At 38.9% G+C, this 26,842-nt stretch overlaps 1 protein-coding gene across 3 annotated transcripts in view; it reads right to left on the reverse strand.

The window, feature by feature from the left end:
• LOC124596254 (integrator complex subunit 13) overlaps positions 1-26,842 on the reverse strand; it is a 256,833-nt gene that overhangs the window by 193,111 nt on the left and 36,880 nt on the right. For all 3 annotated transcript variants that reach the window (XM_047135328.1, XM_047135326.1, XM_047135327.1), the window contains exon 6: positions 180-390. In XM_047135328.1, the coding sequence (XP_046991284.1) occupies positions 180-390 (211 nt within the window). The remainder of the gene's footprint in view (positions 1-179; positions 391-26,842) is intronic.

The following is a 26,842-nucleotide window of genomic DNA, read 5'->3' on the forward strand; positions in this document are numbered from 1 at the left end:
CATCTGTATTTCTATAACCAATGAAAACTGGACACATATTATATCTCCTCCTAAAATGTTTACAGTTCTTCCTGAGACACCCTGTATATACACACACTTATTACCTGTAGTGAACTATATTTCATAACAAGCACAGATTAGTGTGATAAGCAAGATTTATTGTATGTAGACTCTATCACCTTTTAAAATAGATGTGTGAGCAGCAGAAGAGTGAAATATTTCAACATCATAGTTAGCTGATGAGCTAGCATTTTGTTCTTCTTTCATTGGTATACCAGTTACTGTAGTGGAGGCCAAATCATAATGGCTCAAAATTAAATGGGTAAGTTTTGACGCAATCTGGCCACCAGCTTTCACAGAATGGACCTCAGAAGTCAGTATTGCTGACAGCTGAAACACATGCAGTACACATACATGAGTAGAAATCAAAGAGTTTACTGATGAATTATACACAAAAGGAACATTACGCTATAGATTTCTACCAAAACAGAATTAATGGTGTACCTGAAACCCCTTGAAAACATAATTCTGATTATGCAGACATGCTGTGAACAATAAAACCACATTACACTTACAGTCAGTGCCAACAGCAGCAATTTATACATGTCACTATTTACAACCTTCTGGTTTTAGTGTTACAATTAACATAATTAAATACAAAATTCTAAAATTATATATCTGAGATGGTAAAATCATGTTACAATCTAGATAAATAAAAATGTAAATGTATGTTTGTACAAAACTGTAAATCTCCGAATATCCAATCTTCGCAGATTGCTTTGAAATTTTGACACAATACTGCATTTGAATACGTGAGTGTGGACCCCCCACCCCCACTCTTCCACCAGCGCGCACACACACACACACACACACACACACACACACACCTATTGCAGTGCCATAGGGCAGGCACATGCCTGCGCACACCGACCCCCCCCCCCCCCCCCCATCCTCTTCCTTCCTCTCTCTCTCTCTCTCTCTCTCTCTCTCTCTCTCTCACACACACACACACCTATTGCAATGCCATAGGGCAAGCACATGCCTGCACACACTGACCCCCCCCCCCCTTTCCTCCCTCTCCCCCCCTCACTCACTCACTCACTCACTCACTCTCTCTCTCTCTCTCTCTCTCTCTCTCTCTCTCTCTCTCTCTCTCACTCACACACACACACACACACACACACACACACAACACTGTACAGGTCGGTTTCTGTTAAAACCAACTGAGAGAAAGAAAATGCTCAGTTGAAAAAATGTGTGGTAATGTTTCCTTTGCCACAGGCAGCTTTAACTACCATAGTAGAGCTTTTAAACTGTTGGAAAAATTATTTCTGTGAATATATTCTTCCTCATTGAATATATTCACAACAATGGGCTGTTTTGTCTTCTCCCTCACAGACAGTTCACACAGAAAACAGGGAAGCTGTGTTTCTGACTTACCAGTTTATGATTAGACTACTGACACAGAATATGAATTTGCAAATAACTATAAATAAGGCCCATAGTCAGGGGAGGGAGGGGGGGGGGGGGGGGAGGAGAGAAAAGGACAGGTGGTGGGAGGAAATGGACATAAAAAGTAGAAAGGAGGAGATGGCTAGAGAGGGGGGCAGGAGGAGATGGAGAGAGGAGGGAGAGGGAGAGGGGGAGAGAGAGGGGGGGCAGAGGGAGAGAGGGGGAGGGGTGGGGAGGGGGGAGGACAAGTGAGAGAGAGGGAGGGGAGGAGGGAGGAGGGAGAGAGGTGGGAGGAGAACATCGACAGAAGGAGGTAGATAGACGTGATGGACAACGAAAGGGGGAGAAGGAGATTAGGATGTATATACAGTTTCCATACACGTTAGAAATGTGTGCATTTTCTATTCTTTCTTTTCTATTTAACTAGACTGAGCCACAGCAATGCATGGCTGGGTACAGCTAGTTCATTATAATACAGAAAGTGCTGTGAATTATGAGCAACCAAAATGTGAATATTTTCTTCCAGCACAAAATAAGGAATTAATTTATAGCAAGCTAATGGTAGATGAATCGTGTCAGGTTTAGCATTATGAATTCTTACACATTTAATATACCGGTATTGACACATTTAATATCTCAATATGTTTCAAAGCAGAACATATATTCACTTAGAACTACTTTATCACTTTTCATACTACAAGTTTATGATATGCAGTTTTAAATTTAAGAATAAGAATATCTAAAATGAAGTACCTGAAGCTTCTTCACAATAATATCATATAGACTACTCTATATACCCCTAAGCCTCTGAATATTCAGTACTGCTCATTTCAAATATGCTAAGCTTGTAACTACTACAATTTAAACTCCCATTTTGCTAATGTTATAGAATTTAATCTTTCATGAAATCTATCCGTTAAATTTTTATACATAATTCATTTCTATTTCTCTATAAATTGTTGCCATGTTTTTGGATAAATCGAAATTACATGCAACAGATATTCTAGCACACATTATGGATGGACAATGAAACTTAGGTCATGGGTCTGAATAGCACAGTACTGCAAATGTATCTATTTTTCTTTGTACTACCACACAGTAATTCAAAATAAATTCACTGAAAGTGAATACCAGCTGTGTTAGGTATAGATGGATGCACTAACTATTAGTGATGTGTGAATATCTGTGCCTGATCGGGACTCTAATACACATTTCCCACTTATCATGAGCATTCGCCTTAATTGCTTTGGCTATTCATACACGCCTCCCAGACTGACTCAAACTTCCATGTCACACTGTCTACTTGCCTATTCCATAATTCTCTATATCTACATATAACACAACTGATGCCAAGATGTCTGCATTCAGCAAATGTATTTCAAATCAATTTTGGATGGCTGTCAATCATCGTAAATGTTTGTTCATGCAGACATGTAAGTAAATATGAGGCAATACTCTTCCCTTTGCAGACAAGAGCATTATTGTGCTGACAAAGAAAATGTCTGATTCAATATTGTTGCCACATTATGATTTGTACAAAATGCTTTCTTTAAGGAAGTGTGTGGTGTGCAGGAGACCTTCTGTGCTATTTGGAAGACAGGAGAGAGATACCGGCAAAAGGAAGTGCAAGCGCAGGTCCTGAGTCATGTCTGGATAGCTCAGTCAGTAGAATATTTTCTGGGTTTGAGTTCTTGTTTCTGACCCTTTGGCTACAATTGTGTACATTAACTTTTACTGTGTCTAAGCTGCAACAGAAATTTTTCTTCCAAAGGAAACCTAAGGTAAACATTTGTGAATGTTCAAGCTTCCCATCATGCATAAATGCTGCCAACTTTTGGCATCACTATGAAAATAGAAAATATGAGCAAATCAATGTAAGTGTGCACCAGCTTGTGACTGTGTGCAGGAGCTCATGACTGTCAGAACATAAGGATGCAGTTGGTTCGCTGTACTCCAACGTACAACTGAATATTGTTATTGTTATTTTGCATGGTAATTATTGATTGATCATTTTACTATTTATTACAAAAGAGAATATTGCGTAATTAATTATTTTAGTCCATAAAATGAAAGCAAGTGTGCAAGGTATGTTTTGAAAGCGGGCACATATTTTTGTATAAACTTGCATCTAAAATCATCAAAAAATTTCCTAAGGGCATTAACATACAAAGAAAAATTTTCTTTCCTCCAGAAAAAATTCAGGTCTGAAAGGGTTAATCTGTAAAGAAGCTTCAAATGTGTGCAGACTCAGCTGCAGAATGAAAGTTCATTTTGTAATGAGGTACCTCGACAGAATGACCTCCCCCATGCCAATCAGGACAGATCCTGAACATGTTAGCCATCTGAAACACAACTCGCACTCTTCACACATGACGTCTTGTAAGTTATGGCTCAGGTGGATGCAATATTTTCTGATTTTTGAAATATATTCAATGCAGTACTGTACAAAATATTATCAATGAATGTTTGAATATTAAAATAAATTTGTGACTGGATTGAAGATTTCTTGGTAGCGAGGCTACAGTATGATTTCTTGGTAGTGACAACACAGCATTTTATCTTGGATGGAGAGTTACCAACAGTTATAACAGTAATTTCAGACATCCCCAGAAAAGTGTGTTGGGACTCTTGCTGTTGGTGTAATATACAGTGAAAACCCTATTTTACTTTTTCATGTGGTCCAGACTAAAAACACAAAATTGAGGAAAATGTTAAAACCCCCAAAATATGAGCAAAAACGCCTGTAATTGGTAAATATGATTAAAAATCACAATTTCCTGCAGAACTTTGTCTAAAATTCTGTCTAAGTGAAGGAAATTAAATGTACAATACAACGTTTATACAATAATTTGTGATAATGAATTTCAACAGATCTTAAAAAATCACAGATGTGTAACAGCAACCAACAGCTCATCAAAAAACTTAAATTGGTGTCTGGGTACAATGTAATTGAGCTGTTTTCTGACATGCTCTGGCTACAAGTTACACATTGAAAATGCACATTTTTGAGAGATCACCCTTTGTGTTCACTCAGAAAAAATCAAAACTCAATGAAAATGTTAAATTAAACCAAAAACATCGCACTAGCTAAGTGATTAAACCATAAGCATAAATGAGGACATCTGCTTAATGACATACTTTGTCACCATTGCTGTTATCGTTTAATACTTTTCTTATGAGCCGCACTTCAAATGCTCACCACTGTTAAAGAGTTATTTTAGGTATGATAAGAGAAACAGAGACATGAAAAAATCAGTTTACTTCCACAATTGACATTACAAGCTAATCAGAAGTCAGCTCAGTGAATTTCTGTACACTGTAAATTTGAAAGAAGGCTCAGATGCTACAGTTTTGCTTCACGCCCTCTATTGCTCCTACCAATCATTATGATCTACAATGTGTGGTGGGTGTGGTGCAAAGTATATATATGAGTAGTGTATGTAGTAGTTGCAACTGTATCATGTCAGATTTGAACACGAAAACCTTTTAAAATGTGCTATCACAAAACACCTGTTCTATTTCAGTGTGACATCTCTATCATAGCACATCACCTGCACGAAAAGTATATTTTCAACACTTCACAATATGCTTTCACCCCTACCTGCACTCCCGTCATTGAAGGGCCATCCCTCCTCTCCACTCATCCAGTAGGTGAGCTCATTTTACATGTGGTGGTGTGGTGCAGTGGTCGCACTGACTATGGGTAACTTAACAAGTCGCCAGTTCACTAGCCAGAAATGGCTGTTGTTTCCTTGATTATGATTCAGCATATTATTCAAGACTCAATGTTTGAATTTAAAAGGTTGACAATTGACACTGTTGTTGAATAAGGTTATACATGCAAAAAAAATGACACTGAGTGATAAGTAGCAAAAGAAAAGATGGTAGCTGGGCCCTTTGTCACATATTGGCTCGTTCCAGGACACTCCATGTCTACTGTCTTGTTTTTTCGTTACTGCTGCAACCTAGCAGTAGTTGTATCATAATTACAAGTTGTGTTGGTAGCACCGATCATGGATTATGTTAGCATTTCCTCTCTCACATCTCCCCTCTCCACAACGGCCTAAAATATTCCCTTAATTCTGCCACCAACCAAGGCGTGAACCATCTGTCTTTTGAGCCACTTTTGAGCCAATAGGAAGAAAACAGGATGATGTCAAGCAAGACATTGAGTAAGAACTTAGAATCAAGGTAAAACTTACTAGGAATAAATGTAAAATTGGGGAATTTTTAGCATTGATCTTATGGGCTACGAATTTATGGTGTAGAATTGTGAAAAATGTAAAATCGGAGAATGTAAAATCGGAGTTCCACTGTATTAATGATCTAGCAGACAATATTAAGTGTAACCTTAGACTTTTTGTATTTGACGTATATATCCACAAGGAGGTATCAGCAGGACAGAGCAGCACAAATATCCAGTCTGATCTTGATACGTTTTAAAACTGGTGCAATAATTCACAAGTTCCTTTAGAAGTCCAGAAGTGAAAAATGGTGGTCCTCATAAAAATGCAGGAGTGTTGTACCCTACAAGTATAACATCAATGACTCACAACTGGAACCAGTATACTCACAGGAATACCTTAATGTGACAATAAGACGGAACATTAAATGCAATGATAATTTATGTGCAGTAGTAATTAAGGCAGTGGCAAACTACAGTTCCCTGATAAGATACTGGGAAAATGCAGTTTAGAGTGAAATTTCTACTCTACAGTGGAGTGCACACTGAGGTGAACTTCCTGGCAGATTCGAACTGTGTGCTGGACCAAGATTTGAACTTGGGACCTTTGCCTTTCGCAGGCAAGTGGCCTAACCACTGAGCTGCCCAAGGATGACACACAACCTATCCTCACAGCTTTACTTCTGCCAGTACCTCATCTCCTATCTTCCAAATGTTACAGCTATCCTGCGAAACTTGCATGACTAGCACTTCCCGAAAAAAGAATATTGTGGAGACAGGCTTAGCCACAGCCTGGAGGGTTTCCAGAACGAAATTTTCACTCTGCAGTGGAGTATGCACTGATATGAAAGCACTTGCCCACAAAAGGCAAAGGTGCTGAGTTCGAATCTCGGTCCAGCATAGAGTTTTCATCTGCCCGGAAGTTTCAAAATGCAGTCTGTTTACAAAGGCTTTGCTAGCAGAACACTTGGGTGAACAATTCTAGAAAACTGGTCAAGTGTATAACACCAAAATGGGACCAACACTGGGTACTGAATACATACAATGAAGGCCAGAAGACATGATCCAGGTTTATTTGACAACAGGTGAGTGTCACAGAACTCCTGAAAAATCTGCATTTGCTGGCAATTGAAGAAAGACAACAAATATGATGTGAAAGTCTGCTTACAAAGTTTCAAGAACCAGTCAAGAATCTAGGACTACAATACAAACCCCTTGAATGCCTGAAGCGGCCACAAAGACAAAACCAGATGAATTACAGTGCACATATAGACACATGAGCAGCCATTCTTCCCATGCTCCATACGCAAACGGAATGGGCAGCAACCTAATATACAGTACCATGAAAAGTATCCTCTCCCATGCAGTTTACAGTGGTTTGCACAGTATGAAAGTACAAGGGCAGTTCAAAATGTAACAACAAATTATCAGTATTAAATGCAATTAACAGGTCAGGCATTTGAAGCTCCCTGGAAGTGAAGATGCACGCTTTTGAGAAAGTTCTGGCATATGCTGACAGGGCATGACACGCTAAATAGGAAAGACAGCTGAAACAATATGGCCATGTCCCTATCTGTGTGCACCGTAAAAGAATAGCTAGCCGTAACATGATTTCTGTGATTGGAGGGTGTAAAACCTTGAAAAATCCACCATTATCCTAGCAACAGAAAAAGGATCAATCACTGTGGTATTTGACCAACAGTAGTATTTAGTGAAGCCCTACACCAGCTGCTCCATATGCAAACGGAATGGGAAGCAACCTAACGTACAGTACCATGGAAAGTATCCTCTCCCATGCAGTTGTCCATTCTGAAATCTCTACATACAGCATCTTCCACCGAGATCCCGTCCCTGTGATTCAAACTGACCTGCAGTCGCTCCTTAAAACCTAAGGCCGCTCACAAGGACTAACACCTCAATCCACAGAACTTCTCACCCCACCCAAACCACACACCCCACCTTTTACCTTCTTCCCAAAATCCACAAACTCAATCATCCTGGCCATCCTTTTGTCGCTGGCTTCAAAGCACCCACCAAATGCGTTTCTGCCTTAATTGATCAATGCTTGCAACCGACAGTACAAAGACTTCCCTCCTATATTAAAGACACCACCCATTTCCTAGACTGTCTGAAATCCGTGCTTGTCACACTCCCACCAACACCTCGCTTGTCAATATTTATGCCACTCCCTCTATACCAACATCCCCTCCACACACAAAGTCTGTCTGCTGCTGAACATTTTCTCAGTCAGTGCACACCTGATTCCAAACCTATGAAGTCCTTCCTGCTCACTTTAATCAACTCTTTACTTACCAATAACTACTTTCTTTTGAGGGGCAGACATACAAACAGATCACAGGCAGAGCAATGGGAACCAGGACAGCTCCTCCTATGTCAACCTTTTCATGGATCGCTTGGAGGGGGCTTTCCTAGGACCCTGGCCCCTGGTTTGGTTTAGATACATTGAAGACATCTTTACCATGTGGACTCATGGTGAGACTGACCTGTAAAAATTTCTGGAAGTTCTAAATACATTCTTCCAATTAAATTTCACATGGTCCTATTCTGAATCCCATACCACTTTCCTTGATGTTGATCTCAACCTCACCAATGGCCAGGTACACACGCCTGTCCACGTTAAACCTACTGACAATTGGCATTCATGGCAAACATATTTGTTTGAATGCAGACTCTTTAGATCAATACAACCCCATTCTCACCTCAGCCGTCACTGGACTTAATTACCCTACCAGCCTAGTTCAAAAGCAAATTTCCCAGGCTACCACATTCAATCCTGGTATTGCTGATCCCTCCAAAAAACAACTTAGCAGTACACCACTTGTCACTCAATATTATCCTCGTCTTGAATGTACTAATCAGCTACTTTGACAAGGCCATAACTTCCTAGAATCATGCCCTGAAATGAGGTCCATTCTGTCTTAGATTTTGCCCACCACACCTACAACAGATTTTCATCTTCCCAATCTCTGCCATATCCTTATCAGACCCTACACTCCTTCTGCACCCATCTCCCTACCTTTTGGCTCCTACCCCTTTGACCGTCCCCACTGCTAGACTTGCCCTCAACATCCTCCACAACCACCTACATCAGCCCTTAACTTCTTGATATCGGTGCCTGTTCCACTACACGAGCCATCTGGATTCTTCCCCCAGATACCAGTTTCTCAGAACTCCAAGGTGTGAACTAGCACTAAAACATGTCCTTGGTTCTCATAACCAGCCTGGCCTTAATTTATGTTAATTTCTTCCGTCTCAGCATTTATTCATAGTAAATACTCCTTTCTTCATTCTGTTTTAGTTTTATACGTCTTCCATTTTCTGACCGGCCTATTTTTCGCCATCCCCCTACCACCTCAATTACATATAATGTACTTAGCTTTTCATTCTTATTAACTCGTCCATGATTTCTTGCATATTACCCTGTCTTTCACCTTTAACCTCTCATGTCTTCAAATCTCACCTGTTGCAGTCTGCAACAATCAGTCTTTCCTTCTCGTCCCTTCTGGTAAGTCTCCCCTGACCTAGAGTTGTGGGTGCCTTTTCTGAACTTTACCCTTTTCTTAAACCTCTCCAGTTCTTTTCCTTCACCCCTCTTCCTTCCCCTTCAAACCTTCTGCCAGAAGTATGAGCCATTGGCTCTGAAAGCCTGCAAATTTTAGTACCTTTATAAGCAAATTCTCCTGCCGCCACTTGGTGAGTTGATTTTTTTTGTCAGTCCAATTACATTATATAGAAGGATGCTGGAAGGGTATGGAGATAGCTGCATTAGTGAGAGAAAAGTGTACGAGTTGGTAGATCTACATCTACATCTACATCTACATCTACATACATACTCCGCATCCACCATATGGTGTGTGGCGGAGGGTACCTCGTACCACAACTAGCATCTTCTCTCCCTGTTCCACTCCCAAACAGAATGAGGGAAAAATGACTGCCTATATGCTTCTGCACAAGCGCTAACCTCTCTTATCTTATCTTTGTGATCTTTCCGCGAAATATAAGTTGGCGACAGTAAAATTGTATTGCAGTCAGCCTCAAATGTTGGTTCTCTAAATTTCCTCAGTAACGAATCACAAAAAGAACGCCTCCTTTCCTCCAGAGACTCCCACCCACGTTCCTGAAGCATTTCCGTAACACTCGCATGATGATCAAACCTACCAGTAACAAATCTAGTGGAATAAGTCAGTCACGGATGAGCAATGCTCTAGCCATAACAGCATGGTTGCTGATGACGAGAAGATGGGATGCACTGATGCCACAATCCATGAGAACTGGCGTATTTCTGTGGAAGCTTTAGCCATGGAACTGAGTATCAGTGTTGGATCTGCTCATACCATTATTAGGTTATCAAGTACCTTTTTTGTGTGCACGATTGGTGACTAGGATGCTCACCGGTGAACACAAGATGACAAATGTTAAGGCTGCCACATCATTTCTGGTGCAATATAACACTGAAGGACATGACTTTTTGACATATATCATCACATGCGACGAAACCTGGGTGCATCACTCTGAACCAGACAGAAAAAGGCAGTTTTCAGAATGGCGAAACACATCTTCTACATCCACAAAGAAATTCAAGTCTCGCCCTCTGCCGGAAAGGTCCTTTTCACCCCCCTCTTGGATATAAATGGGCCAATTTTGGAGCACTATCAGAGAAGGAGTGAAACAGTGAATATTGCTTGGTACAGAGCCATGTTGAAGAGTGAGCTAAGGCCAGCAAGACGAAACCGTTGCAGAGGACTTCCATCTAGAGGCATTCTTCTCCTTCACGACAATGCGTCCCCCATATCACCTGCAGCTCTTGCCATCACTAAGTCCACCTCGATAGCTGAGTGGTCAGTGCAGCAGACTGCTATTCAAAGGGAACCGAGTTTGATTCCCAGCTGGATCGGAGATTTTCTCTGCTCAGGGATGGAGTGTTGTGTTGTCTTCATCATCATATCAACCCCACCAACAAGCAAGTTGCCAAAGTGGCATCACCTAAAAAAGACTTGTGCCAGGTGACCGGTCTACCCAAAGGGAGGCCCTCACCACATGACATTTCATTTTTTCATTTGGTGATTGAGATTTTAGGTTGTACTGCGTTACCCATACAGCCCTAATCTCACTCTTTTGGATTAGCATGTGTTTGGACCTTTGTTGGAGGCTCTCAGAGGACAATGATTTGAAAGTAATGATGAGGCTAAAGAAGTGTGCACTCTTAGTTGTGGGCACAACCAAAACCTTTTTATTTGAATTAAATAGAAAAGTTTGTGCAATGATGTGAGAGGTGTATCAAAAAGGATGGTAGTTATATTGAAAAATGACATATTTTATGTATCCATAAGTGAAATATATGCTTTGTAACAAGTAGTTTGCTGTTACATTTTGAATCACAGTTGTAGACGTTGAAAACTTTTCTCAAAACATTTCAGCTTTTTACGCTAATTTCTTTTTTACGTTTATGATTTTCCTTCTGAAAGACATTATAACCACATTACTCTGACACAAAAAATATCTATGTAACTTCACAGTGAACACTGGTTTATTTACTTCCTGGATGTGACACTGATATCCCAGCATGCCAGTTACTTTATGAGAAAAAAAACATTATGGGAAGTAAAAGTCATTCATATTTGGAAAAATTCTTGTAAATGGTGGGGCAACACCCGTTACACTGGATACTCCTGTTGGTTATCTCCACCCATATTTTTGCTACATCTACAAGTAATTTCTAATTGCAGACAGAGGTTGCCTTGTCAGAATGTCAGCCCTTATCACTGCTGTTTCTCACACTGCAGGGGTTTTGATATTTACAGGGGCTTACTTCATGTTTCCATATTCCTATAATCACCATCATTCAATAGTATTCCTCCTTTTTCCTCTTAGTTTTGTTATCTTTTTCACATGGTTACAACTTTCTATAATTTCTTACAATGGCCTCTTGATCAGCATTTCAGTTCAGTTCATTAAAACCCATTTTTTCATTCATTCACTTTTTATTTTGTCATCTTAATATCAAAATGCCCATAACTTCCAGCTGACAGATACCTCGTTTCCCTGGTCTTAAGTCAGACAAGATGCTCTGCTTACAGAATACCATAATTTATTTGATAAAAATCCTTTTAGCAAAGTAACTCTGGAAGTTGGAAACAAGCTTATTTGCACTGCAAAAAAAGAGATAAAACAGAACTAGGACTATTGAACACTTAGATATAACGAGAGACAGCCATAAAATATGCAGTGTTTTAAGACACCTAAGCAATGATCCAACAGATACCACTGAATGTTACATCACCACTGAGAACCAAATACTACATCAGCTGCTGCTAAATGGGAAGGCCTCCCAAAAATCTAAAATGTCCAAGCTTTACAGAAGAGACCAATACGCAAGTAATGATCTTACAACAGCATTCATCATGGGCGAATTAGAGGAGGCTATCAAAAAGAGTAAAAAGGGAAAATAAGTTGGCTTTCATGATATTCAGGAGACGAGATAAAAGAAGTTATTTAGATAGTTAAGGGAGAGGAGAATTTAACAGTTATGAGGGACTGGAATTTGATAGTAGGAAAAGTGAGAGAAGGAAAAATAGTAAGAGAAAATGAGCTGCAGTAAAGGAATGAAATAAGAAGCTCTCTGGTAGAATTTTGCACAGAGAATAATTCGATCATTACTTACACTTGGTTTAATAATAATGAATAAAGGTTGTATACACTGATCAGCCAGAACATTATGGACACCTACCAAATAGACAGTATGTCCACCTTTGGATGGACAAGAGCGAGATGTGTTGTGGCACAGAAGCAGTGAGGTCTTAGTAGGTCGCTGGAGGGAGTCAGCACCACATCCGCACACAAAAGTCACCTAATTCCTATAAATTCTAGGGAGGGGTGCAATGAAGTCTGTTGACGCACTTAGTCACACCTCAGATGTGTTCGATACAGTTTAGAACTGGTGAGCTCGGGGACAAGCACATCAATTGGAACTCACCATTGTGTTCCTCAAACCATTCCCATCACTCCTGGCCTTGTGACATGGCACATTATCTTGCTGAAAAATGCCACTGTTGTCAGAAAACATTATCGTCATGAAAAGGTGTACGTGGTCTGCAACCAGTGTACAATATTCACTGGCCATCATGGTGCCTTGCATGAGTTCCATGGCACTCATGAATGCCCCCGTTAAATGTTTCTGATAGCATAATCGAGCTGCCGGCAGCTCGTCTCCATCCCACAATACAGGTGTCAAGGAGCAGTTCCCCTGGAAGAAGATGGATTCGTGTCCTTCCATGATGATATGATGAAGAAAGTATCAGGATGCATCAGACCATGCAATGCTGTGCCACTGCACCAATGTCCTGTGCCAATGGTCATGAGCCCATTTCAGTCATAGTTGCCCATGTTGTGGTATAAAAACTAGCACATGCTTGGGTTGTCCACAGCAGATGTCCTTTGTTAGGAGTGTTCGGTGCACTATGTGTTCAGACACATTTGCACTCTGCCAGCATTAAAGTCTGTTATAATTCTGCCACAGTTCACTGCCTATCCTGTTTTACCAGTCTGCCCAGCCTACGATACATGACATCTGTAATGAGGGGTGGGCACCCAACGCCACGACAACTGGACATTGTTTCACCACACGTTTAAGACGCTCACTACAGCACACTACAGCACCCCTTGAGCACCTGACAAGTTGTGTAGTTTCCAAAATGCATGTGCCGAGCCTTCGGGTGCTCACAACCTGCCCTTGGTCAAACTCAGATAGATTACATGCTTTCTCTACTCTACACATGCACAGCATGCTCGCTGACATTACATGCACCATGTGTGTGTCTGACTAGCAGTCATTCCTTGCCAGGTGACATTGTTATCGCCTGGACAGGTTTATATCAATAGGAGATGAGCTGGAAAGTTTCCGATTGATAATATAATGGGAACAGGGAGATTTTGGAACCACATTTTAAAATGTAAGAGATTTCCAGTGACAGATGTCGACTCCAACCAAAATTTATTGGTTATGTAATGTAGATTAAAACTGAAGATATTGCAAAAAGGTAGGAAATTAAGGACACGAGACCTGGATAAGTTGAAAGAACTAGAGGTTGTTGAGAGTTTCAGAGGGAACATTAGGGAACAATTGACTGAAATGGGAGAAAGGAATATGATAGAAGATGACTCGATAACTTTGTGAGATGAAATAGTGTAAGCAGTAGAGGATCGAATAGATAAAAATGCAATTCCTGGGAGAAATCCTTAGATATCAAAGGAGATACTGAATTTAATTGATGAAAGGAGAAAATAAAGAAATGCAGCAAATTAAACAGGTGAAAGGGTATACATACTTCTAAAAAGTGAGATTGACAGAAAAAGCGAAACTGCTACATAGGAAGAACTAGAAGAAAAATACAAGGCTACAAAGAAACATGTATAACTAGGGGAAATGTAGGAAAGTAAAGAGGAGTTGGGAGAAAAGAGAAGCAGCTGTATGAATATCAAGGGCTCATATGGAAAATCGGTCCTAAGGAAAGAAGGGAAAGGTGGAAAGAGTATAGGGAGAGCTACACAAAAGAGATGAACTTGAAAGCAATATTATAGATAGGGACGAGAAAGTAGATGAAAATGAAATGGGAGCTATCATACCGCGAGAAGAAGTTGACAAAGCACTGAAAGACTTAAGTCGAAACAAGACCCCTGTAGTAGACAATGTTTCCTCAGAACTTCTGGTACCCTTGGGAGAATCAACCACGTCAAAACTACAGTATTTCACCTACTGTGCAAGACATGTGAGGCAGGCGAAATATCTCGAGACTTCAAGAAGAATTTGATAAGTCCAATTCATGAGAGAGCTGGTAGATGCAAATGTTACTGAACTATTAGCTTAATAATTCAAGGTTGCCAAATTCTGACTCAAATAATTTACAGAAGAATGGAAAAAACTGATAGAAACTGACCTCAGGGAAGATCAGTTTGGATTCTGGAGAAATGAAGGAACACGAGAGACAACAGTGACCCAACTACTTGTCTTAGAAGACAGGTTAATGAAAGGCAAACATATTTATTGCGTTTGTAGACTCAGAGTAAGCTTTTGACAATGCTGTCTGGAATACGCTCTTTGAAATTCTAAAGGTAGCTGAGGTAAAAATACAGAAAGAAAATATTTCTTCTTGTACAGAAACGAGATGGCTGTTACGAGAGTCAAGGGGCATGAAATGTAAGCAGTGGTTGAAAAGAGACAGAAGCAAGTTGTAGCTTATCTCCAATGTTATGCAGTCTGTACGTGGAGCAAGCAGTACAGCAAATCAAAGAAAAATCTGAGAAGGAATTAAAGTTTGGGGAGAAAAAATAAAGACCCTGATGTTTGGTGTAACATCCACGAGATAAATTTTAGCTACAGTGCAATGAGAGGAAATTATGCCTCTAGCAATTATAAACATTATCTATTCGACATATAAAAAAAACAGTGAAAACGATGATAAATATTAATTATTTATATAATATTTTATGATGTAATTAGACATATCGATGTGTATCATACAAAGACAATGATAATTGTAAATTCCTTTTATGATCTGTGTTTGTCTTCTTTTGTTTTTACCTATTGTTGGTTGGCTTTTGTAGGTTGCGGACGCATATCAATCTGAGGTCTGTTAAGAAATTGCAATTATTTGTTAATTATTACTTGAGACCAGAGTTCATTATTATTATAAATATGAGTGAATAATTATTTGTAACTTTAATTCCTCTCTCAGTAAGCATTATCTGTGTTAATTATTTCTTTCCGCTGCAAGGAGCGCAGCTATTGATGATAGCGATTTGTATCACGTTTTCGTCTGTGTTTTCGTTAGAAAAAAATCAAATGTTTGCTTGATGAAGTCTAAATAGAGCACAATATGAAAGTAAACTTTAATAAGCATTTCAAATACTTCACTTATTTGCTCTAACAATAGAAAGTCTCTATATGTCTGCCACCATCTTAACAATTATCTCAGCGGCAAATTCAAATTCCGCAACTCTGCAGACATAAATGCCGAACGTAATACAAATGTGTAAAAATAAATATGCACCGGTGGTCCTGAACTCATTTTAATGAAAATAATTCGAATCAGATTGGTTCTTTAAAAACAGTGCTCATAGCACGATCCTTATAACAAACTTTTCTAGCTGATGTATGGAGCCGAAACTAATTACGCACGAGTTACGAAGAATATTGTTTCAGGTAACATAAGTCAGTGTTGTGCGCGGCTGATATTCGGTGGCTTTAATGATCATTTTGCTGAAGATAACTGCTTCCATCATAATCAATAGTTGTATAGAATCTGTTGTATGAACTGTAATTTAGTGACACTTACACAACTTACAGACAACACTTTAACATGATGTTAACTTGGAGTTATTTAGCAACTTGACCAAATCTTTAGCCGGGAGAAAAATTATTTAGTAATTACTCAATGTAATAAAATAAGATTATCATTTTCATTTACAAATTAGTTAAATACCAAACCACCGAGTAACACAGTGAACGCCACATTGGCAATGACACTGAAATTCCATCAGAGACAGCAAAGGCCTTGCAAGAGCAGCTGAACAGAATGGACAGTCTCTTCAAAGAAGGGTATAATATGAACATCAACAGAAACAAACCAAGTGTAATGAAATGTAATTGACTTAAACCAGGTGATGCTGAGTGAATTACATCAGGAAATGAGACACTAAAGGTAGCAGATGAGTTTTACTAACTGAGCAATTACATAACTAATGAACGCCAAAGAAGAGTGGATATGAAATGTAGGCTGGCAAGGCAAGAAAAGAAAGAGAAATTTGTTAACATCAAATGTAAATTTAGTGATAGGAATAGACATGGAAGTCACCCTTTTAATTATAAGGCTTTTATTTTTAAAATTCATGACCAGTTTCAGGCTAACACATGTCAACCATTAGGTGCAATTAGTCATGTTCTGTGAGACTGCGTAGAGAGGGCGTGACTACCACAAGCAAGCACAGATTCCATTCTCTGCGCTCACTCGTGATGGTCGCCCCCGCTCTATCCAGTCTCACTGCAGCTGGGGTCGCAGCACACGGCTAACTGCACTTGATGATGTGTGTTTCTTAGCCCAAAACTGGTCAAGAATTTTAAATATAAAAGCCTTACAATTGAAGTGGTGATTTCTATGCCTATTGTGATTCTCAGTTGTACTTGTTCCACCATCAGGATTGTTAGTGATAGGAAGTCTTGTCTAGAGTGTAGTCTTGTTTGGAAGCGAAAAATGGATGATAAACAGTTTAGATAAGAAGAGACTAGAAGCTTTTGAAATGTGGTGCTACAGTAGAATGCTGAAGATTAGATGAGTAGATCACATAACTAATGAGGAGGTACTGAAGAGAATTGGGGAGAAAAGAAATTTGTGGCACAGCTTAATTAAAAGAGACAATAAGTTGATGGGACACATTCTGAGTTATCAACGGATCATCTGTTTAGTGCTGGAGGGAGATGTGGTGGTAAAAAACAGTAGAGGGAGACTGAGATATGATACAGCAAGCAGGCTCACATGTATGTATGTTGCAATATATTCAGAGACAAACAGACTTGCACAGAATAGAGTAGCATGGAGAGCTGCATCAAACCACTCATCGAACTGAAGACCTTAACAACAACAGAAGTCATATGCAACTTCACATGTTAGATGCTTGATGTTTAAAAGGTAGCCCTTCTTCGAATTGTTTGCCAGAAATAGTACCCACATTTTTATTGCAAAGAGGTATCACAATTGAGGTGAGATGTATATTTATGCCACTCACTGCCAAAACCCTTACATTCTTTGCGTTTCATCCAAAATGGTATGCAATAATGCGTAAATTATTTGCAAACAATAGCACTAATGTATCTTTTGACATGTTGAGTGCCAGCTCATTGCTAAACATATTACAAAAACTGTGACTTCAGATTTCTTGTAGCATCACTGTGGACCTGAAAAATTCACATTTTGTGATAAGATGCAAACTAGACCAATTAGAAGTTAACATAAATGACAAAAATCCTATGAACAATGCTCAGATCTTATGTTTCTCAAAACACCATATTACAGAAGGAATTGAAATGTCACATATGGACAGTTATATCCTTGCCACCTACTACTGTAGAGATAGCATGGGAAAAGGTGGAGTAGCTATTTTCATTAAAAATAACTTAACTTTTAGATCTGTAGATGTAAGGAAATATTGCACTGACCAAAAGTTTGAAGTATGTGCAGCAGAAGTGACATTAAACAGTTCAAAATTAATAGTGGTTACAGTCTACAGGGCACCAGGAACCAATTTCATAGTCTCTATGGTGCAGTTAGAATTGTTATTATTAACCTTATTTTCAAAAAATAATGACATTATCTTACTTGGGGACTTTAATGTCACTTTGCAACTGAATGCAAGAACAGAGAAGAGCTCCAGAATTTGCTGAGTTCCTACAATCTTACATCGGTGGTTGACTTTCCTACTAGGATCACACCTGACTGTCAATCTCTAATAGACAACACATTTTGAGATGTAAGTTCATACCAGAACTTCACTGTCACCCCGATCTTAAATGGCATATCAGACCATGATGGACAGTTCCTCACTCTACATGACTACAGACCTCTCAAGAAAACAGTCCCATTCTGGAAGGCAATCATACTTATGAACAAAGGGACCCTGGAAATTTTTAACCGTAAGCTGCAGCATGAAGACTGGAATTCATTGCACAGAGTAGATGATGTTGATACAAAGTTTAACATATTCATAAATGAATTCCTATCCCACTTTGAAGACACTTTTCCTAAAAAGTTTGTTACAAACAATATTTCCTCATCCTTAAAGAAGTCATGGATCATTAAGGATATTAGAGAGTCATGTAAATGTAAGAGGGGACTTTATATTGCAACCAGAGTGTCCAGGGACAGAGAATTAATCAGCCATTATAAAAGGTATTGTAAAAACCTAAAGAAACTTATTCAGACATCAAAAGCACTGTACTATGTAAAAGAAATTAATAACTACAATAATAAAATGAAGACTGTCTGGCAAATATTTAGCAAGGAGACAGGCAACAATAAAAAAAAAGGACCCGTAGAAAACTTCAAAATCAAATACAAAGGGAATCTTGTGCAAAATCCTGAGATCATAGCTGAAATCTTTAATAAACACTTCCTGTCAGTGTGTAAGCAAATAGGTTGCAAGGGTTCTCTGGATGATGCCTTGACCTTTTTGCAAAATGCTGTCCCTAACAAAATCATTCAAATGCATAATAGACCTATTACAGTATCAGAAATTGAAAGAACAATTGCCTCCACGAAAACCAAGAAGTCCTGTGGAGTAGACAATATTTCGAGCAAATTGTTAAAACAATGTTGTACTTCTGGAAGCGATATAATGTGTCATATTTTCAATGCCTCTTTGCAGCAAGGAATTGTTCCTCATAGACTAAAGTATGCTACCACGAAGCCTGCCTTTAAGAAAGGGGAGAAATCTGATGTTACAAATTTCAGACCAATATCTCACCTGACTGTTTTCAAAAGTACTAGAAAAACTTTTGTATTCTAGAATTTTAGAACACCTATATAAATTCAATATTCTTAGCAAACATCAGTTTGATTTCCAGAAAGCTCTGTCAATTGAACAAGTGATATATGCCTTCATAGATAAGGTTTTGGAATCTCTAAACGAGAAAATGGTGACAACTGGGTTATTTTGTGATTTATCTAAAGCTTTTGACACTGCGAACCACCAAATACTACTACTGAAGGCAGACCATCTAGGAATAAGCGGTGTAGCAAATAACTGGCTTCAGTCATGCCTGACAGATAGGAAACAGAAAGTAGTCTTAGATAAGTCAGACAATTTGTGTGGTGGAATGATTTCATCAGAATCGAGAGACACAAATTGTGGAATGCCACAGGGTTCTATTCTTGGTCCTTATTGTTCCTTTTATTTATAAATGATTTACTTTATTCTCCCAGGATACAGTGTTATTTTACCATCTTTGCATATGACACAAACATAATGGTTAATGGTCATAAATGGGAAAATGTTCACGAGTCTGTTAATATTATTCTTATAGATTTAATGAAATGGTTTACTGCAACAGAGGATGACAGACTAAAGGCCGAAATACTAAATGTCTTTTTCCAAAGCTGTTTCACAGAAGGAGACTGCACTGTAGTTCCTTCCCTAGATTGTCGCACAGATGACAAAGTGGTAGATATCGAAATAGATGACAGAGGGATAGAAAAACAATTAAAATTACTCAAAAGAGGAAAGGCTGCCGGACCTGATGGGATACCAATTCAATTTTACACAGAGTATGCGAAGGAACTTGCCCCCCTTCTTGCAGCGGTGTACTGTAGGTCTCTAGAAAAGCATAGCATTCGAAAGGATTGGAAAAGGGCACAGGTCATCCCCATTTTCAAGAAGGGATGTCGAACAGATGTCTCAAACATCGATCAGTTGTAGAATTTTGGAACATGTATTATGTTCAAGTATAATGACTTTTCTGGAGACTAGAAGTCTACTCTGTAGGAATCAGCATGGGTTTCAAAAAAGACGATCATGTGAAACCCAGCTCGTGCTATTTGTCCATGAGACTCAGAGGGCCATAGACACAGGTTCCCAGGTAGATGCTGTGTTTCTTGACTTCCGCAAGGAATTCGATACAGTTCCCCACAGTTGTTTAAGGGACAAAGTAAGAGCATATGGACTATCATACCAATTGTGTGATTGGATTGAAGAGCTCCTAGATAACAGAACGCATCATGTCATTCTCAATGGAGAGAAGTCTTCCGAAGTAAGAGTGATTTCAGGTGTGCCGCAGGGGAGTGTCATAGGACCCTTGCTATTCACAATATACATAAATGACCTTGTGGATAACATCGGAAGTTCACTGAGGTTTTTTGCGGATGGTGCTGTAGTATACCGAGAGGTTCTAACAATGGAAAATTCTACTGAAATGCTGGAGGATCTGCAACGAATTGATGCATGGTGCAGGGGATGGCAATTGAATCTCAATGTAGACAAGTGTAATGTGCTGCAAATACCTAGAAAGAAAGATCCTTCATCATTTACCTACTATATACCAGGTCTGCAACTGGAAGCAGTTAATTCCATAAATTATCTGGGAGTACGCATTAGGAGTGATTTAAAATCGAATGATCACATAAAATTGATCGTCGGTAAAGCAGGTGCCAGACTGAGATTCATTAGAAGAATCCTAAGGAAATGCAATCCGAAAACAAAGGAAGTAGGTTACAGTACACTTGTTCGCCCACTGCTTGAATATTGCTCACCAGTGTGGGATCCGTACCAGATAGGGTTGATAGAAGAGATATAGAAGATCCAAAGGAGAGCAGCGTGCTTCGTTACATGATCATTTAGTAATCGCGAAAGCATTACGGAGATGACAGATAAACTCCAGTGGAAGACTCTGCAGGAGAGACGCTCAGTAGCTTGGTACGGGCTTTAGTTGAAGTTACAAGAACATACTTTCATCGAGGAGTCAAGCAGTATATTGCTCTCTCCTACATATATCTCACGAAGAGACCATGAGGATAAAATCAGAGAGATTAGAGCCCACACAGAGGCATACCGACAATCTGTCTTTCCACGAGCAATACAAGACTGGAATAGAAGGGAGAACCGATAGAGGTACACAAAGTACCCTCCACCACACACTGTCAGGTGGCTTGCGGAGTATGGATGTAGATGGAGATGTAGATGTAGAAATGGTCTTTCAACAAACCTTAGTAAGAATAATTATATTCAGTTCACCCCAACTGCCACAACTGAGGAAGAAATGACTGTTAAATATGCCACACAGGTCATAGAAAGAGTGGAAGTAACAAAGTTTCTATGCGTGAAGATTGACTGAGGAGTAAATTGGTCCCATCACATTTTAGATCTTTACAAGAAACTCAGATCTTCAATTTTTGCAATGCGAATCACCTCTGACAGTGCAAACTTAAGCATTAAAAAAGCAGCATACTATGGTTACTTCCAGTCTTTGTTGGCACATGGAATTATTTTCTGGGGAAATCAACCTCTTGCAAAGAAAATATTCATTGCTCAGAATTGTGTTGTAAGAGTGATGTGTGTGTAAACACTAAATGCTGTTGCAGAAGCCTATTCCAGAATCTGGGAATTCTTGCAACCACTTCTCAATACATATATTCACTTATATGTTTCATAAGTAAAAACACTGATTTATACAAATGTAACAGTGAATACCATCAGTACAACGCAAGGAGAAAACATGATTTCCACACTGAAGTTAAAAATTTGAAAGTTGTGCAGAAGGGTATACAGCAATCTGGCATAAAGATATTTACTGCTCTTCCTCCAGAAATAAAATGTGAAATAGTCAACAAATCTACATTTAAAGAGCTTCTGAGGAGGCAATTTCTTTTAGCCATGTCATTTTACAGTTTGGAAGAGTTTAAGAAACACAGTGAGAAACTGCCTTAAAATAAAATAAGATGTATTATCACATAAATTGAACATTAAGCTGTAAATTCTTGTCACATATGTTACTCTTTTAGTGTTAACTGCTTATATTTAACTCTCTGGGTTATGCGACCTTTTCATATTTAATTTACTAAGTTTTATACTTTGTGATCTGTTGGCCTAAGGTTTCTCATTTCATCATGTTGTGTTATGGATCATGGTAGTAGTTATGTAACTTTCTAATCTTTACCTGTAAACATAGTGTATACGTACTTGTCACTGACAATGTAAAAATTGACACACACTACATCCCTGTGAAATTCTCACAGCTGGATCGATGGTATAATAACTAAATAAATAAAAATAGCAAATACTGTCTCAAAACGCAATATTGTGAAATTATCTAATAGATGCTATTCCACAGTGAACTGTATCTAAATAAACTACTTTATCAGAGATAATTTGAAATAGCTTTATTATAAATATTAAAAATTAAATCAATTTTCAGTTACTGGTACTGCACATCATCTGGAGAAGTCCATCTACGAAAGACGATATGCGTAAGAAAGTGTTTTCAAAATAAAATGTGCATGACCACAACGCTCGATGATCCGGTGCCATTTTAATTGTGGACAGTTAAATGGCCTGTATAAGTTACACCCCACTTAATGCAGCACAGTACTCAGTCACTGGACCTAGCACTTTAGATCCAAGAAATGTGTATGTTTCTTTGTTAGCTAAAGTTCAAAAGTAGGTTATAATGCAGACACTTTTAACATCACAGTTTTAAGTGGCGGCCATTTTGAACTTCTACATTTTTTCATGACACACAGAACAAAATTCAGCTTTGTGTTGGCTACAAAAGACTTGCATCAATTTTTTGTTACTTTCCTGATTTGGGAGCATTGTAATTTATGTTAAGGCATAACACTGAGAACAAAGTAACACCAGAAACAATGCTCACTGTTCACAATCTGTATTAAGCACTTTCAGTATGTCATACAGATGACTGCACTGGTTTGTTAATGATGATGATACACTAATAAACCAAAACTAATATTATCTTAGCATATTATCACCACTCAGATACAATGCAATTAACGTATATGTTAACTGATCACTAGCGTATCGTTTCTGGTACTAGCATCATGTTTACTTTCAGGTAAAAGTAGCACCATTAGGATTTTTAACAAGTTTTACACTGCGACTGGAAGACTAAATTCGTATTGTGCACAGAACTGTATCATACTCAATGTAGAATTACGATGAAGTACAATACTGTACAATACATAGGTTGTAGCTGACATACAGGATAGTTATAATTAAACTTTCACTACCTGATCCAGTGTAGATGGAAGACTATTTATCCTATTGGTACCCAACTTTATACGACTGATGTTCAGACCGTGCACTGCACAATTTGCATTGTTAGTAGTGTTGGTGTCATGGTTTTCCATTACGTCCGGTACTGGTTTGGCGACACAGGGTTGAAACACGAGCATCAGTGTGTGTTACAGCTGCAGACAATCAAACATGGGTCCGGACAAGGTGAGCAGGGCTAAACTTGTAAAGCTGTTTTATCTAAACAACAGCAATAGTACTGCTGCTCTTTGCAATTGTTGACACATTAAAGAAGTTCGGAGACATCCCCTTTCTGTACACAGAATGTGTTCCAGAAGTTCAAATTAACTGGTGATTTGGGAATCACTCCTGGGAGAGGCCAACGACCAATTGTGCCACAAATTGTTACCATGGCTGAGAATGCTGGATGCAATATGCAATCTTCAAGCAATGCATGAGCTCTCACAACTGCAGAACATTCCATGGTCCATCATTGGAAAAGAGCAGCAGACAACTGTGATATGATATCTGTACAAACTTCCGAGTTGTCTTCAACGCTGATGGTCATCACATTGAGTAACGTTTGTAACCTCGAACGTGAATGTGGTAAGGAATTAACAAATTTTACCCTCTCATTTGGAAATTAAAACATGTTTCTTTCAAATATTTACTCGCTATTGCTCTTCCACATGTCCTTACAAATTTCATTGTCCTATGATCACTCATTTTTTATGGGGATCCTCTCAAGTAGTGAAAGTACAACTACAACCTCCCCATATTTTAATGCTGAAGCAGTCACACATGGTGTGGAAGTTCGTGAGTTACACTGTAATTAAGCCAAAAAGATGTGATGATAGTTTATAATGGCCAAAAGTGGTAATCATCTATGTTATCTCAAAACTGTGACTGGAATTAATAATCAGTTATAACTTTCCTACAATTGCTGCATTTCTCGATATGCACTGTGTAATCATATTGCACAAATGGTAGCAATACAGTACTCTTCACAGAAGGCAGCCTCATATCATGGAACCAACCATTACCAAACCTGTCTCTGACAAGGGAACCTCCCCATCGCACCCCCCTCAGATTTTGTTATAAGTTGGCACAGTGGATAGGCCTTGAAAAACTGGACACAGATCAATCGAGAAAACAGGAAGAAGTTGTGTGGAACTACGAAAAAAATAAGCAAAATATACGAACTGAGTAGTCCATGCGCAACATAAGCAACATTAAGGACATTGTGAGCTCAGGAGCGCCGTGGTCCTGTGGGTAGCGTGAGCAGCTCCGGAATGAGAGTTCCTAGGTTCAAGTCTTCCATGGAGTGAAAATTTTACTTTCTTTATTCTCGCAAAGTTACGTATGAACCGTCCGTACATTCATTGACGTCTCTGTTCACTGTAATAAGTTTAGTGTCTGTGTTTTGCCACCGCACCGTAAAACCGTGCGATTAGTAGACGAAAGGACGTGCCTCTCCAATGGGCACCGAAAACATTTGCTCGCAAGGTCATAGGTCAACCGATTCCTCCACAGGACAACACGTCTGATATATTTTATACGACACTGGTGACGGCATGTGCGTCACCTGACAGGAATATGTTGTCGACCCATCTAACTTGTACACTTGGCGAATGGGTAAAAAGATTCTTCTACCTTGCCAATTTAGGTTTTCTTGTGGATGTGATAATCACTCCCAAAAAAGTGATGAAAACATAAGAGTTTGTCACATGAACTGCAACAAATCAATGCAACAGTTTCACAGTCGCACAGTTTTCCCTGTGCTCTGTCAAAACATATGTTTTTAACGTTTTCAAATTTTTCCGTGTGTAGACCGTCAAATCCTGCATGTGTCCAAGCAAATCTGAACATGTCCTGGAATTTTGGAGAGCGAAGTTGATTATGTTTGAGTGCCTTAACTTTGATAATAGTCTGAAAATAAAAAAATTTTCTCTCGAGGGAGGCTTGAACCAAAGACCTTTCGTTTCGCAGCTGCTCACGCTAATCCACGGGACCACGGCGCTTCAGAGTTTGCAGTGTCCTTGATGCTTCCTATCTTACGCATGGACTACACAGTTTGTATATTTTGCTTATTTTTTTCATAGTTCCACACAACTTCTTCCTGTTTTCTCGATTGATCTGTGTTCAGTTTTTCAAGGCCTATCCACTGTGCCAACTTGTAATTAAATCTGAGGGGGCTGCGATGGGGAGGTTCCCTTGTGAGTTGCATTATTACTTTAACACCTACAACACACTCAAACTAAATTACTGCAATGAGTGAGCAATGAACATCAATTACACATAGTGATGTATCCACAAGGTCAACCAATCATGTTTTGATACCTTGTACAACAATTTGGGGGAAGCTGTGGAATCCATATGGGTGCTTTCACTCATCGCTTCTAGCCTGTTTATACTATTACATAAAGAAGTTGCCGCAAGTTTCCTTCTGTTCTGATCATTTCTTCATGTAGTGGCAATTAATAAACACGATTATTTTACAATTTCCTTGGTTTCTACAAAAATTCCTCATAGTAACTTAGCCACTTTTATACAACATTTTGGAAGTGTATACCTGTCTTTAACTCTTTAACTGCTCTGGACATGTTAATGTGCTCACCTTTGTACCTGTCCCAGTGTGCTCTGAACGTGTTTACGCGTGCCACCAGTCCTTCTACCTGGTACACTGAACATGTCTATGCATGCGTAGACACATTCGGAGTACCAGGTAGAAGGACTGGTGGCGCGCGTAAACACGTTCAGAGCACACTGGGACAGGTACAAAGGTGCGAGCGTTAACACGTCCAGAGCAGTTAAGGGGTTAATATAGTGTATACAACATATTCCTCTTAAGCAAGTAAATCACTAAGTGCATAATAGAATTATCTGTAAATGACTGAACCTTTTTCTTGTTAAGGTTGCAATTCTGTACAGTACAAATTAATAAATGAAAGATGCATTTATTCAATACCATAACATAACACCATTATGTAGAAATAATTTATCCCATCGACAATCTTAACATATTTGAAGAGTTCAGATTCTTGACGCAATTAGTCTCATGAAACCAAAAATATCACATAAAAAACATGTAATATTGTCTTTATCCATTGTAGTAAAAATAACACATGAGTAACATATGGCATTCTTTTTATGCCTGGTAGTATCAAAACTAATATTTTTTTTGAAATTCCAAAATGCTGTATGCAAAATTATGGACAGAGGAATTTCCTTAAAGCACGAAATCTTACAAAACTGGATAAAGGTGACCCACTGATAAAGACCCATGACATTTGCTCCAAAAGAACTGATAACTTAGCATGGAATTATGTTAAATTTAACTCATTTGCAAACAACTGCTGGTTACCAATTGCATCTTATTTTAATTGATACTGTTTTCAT

This window comes from Schistocerca americana, chromosome 2, assembly GCF_021461395.2.
Source record: "Schistocerca americana isolate TAMUIC-IGC-003095 chromosome 2, iqSchAmer2.1, whole genome shotgun sequence".
NCBI lineage: Eukaryota > Metazoa > Arthropoda > Insecta > Orthoptera > Acrididae > Schistocerca > Schistocerca americana.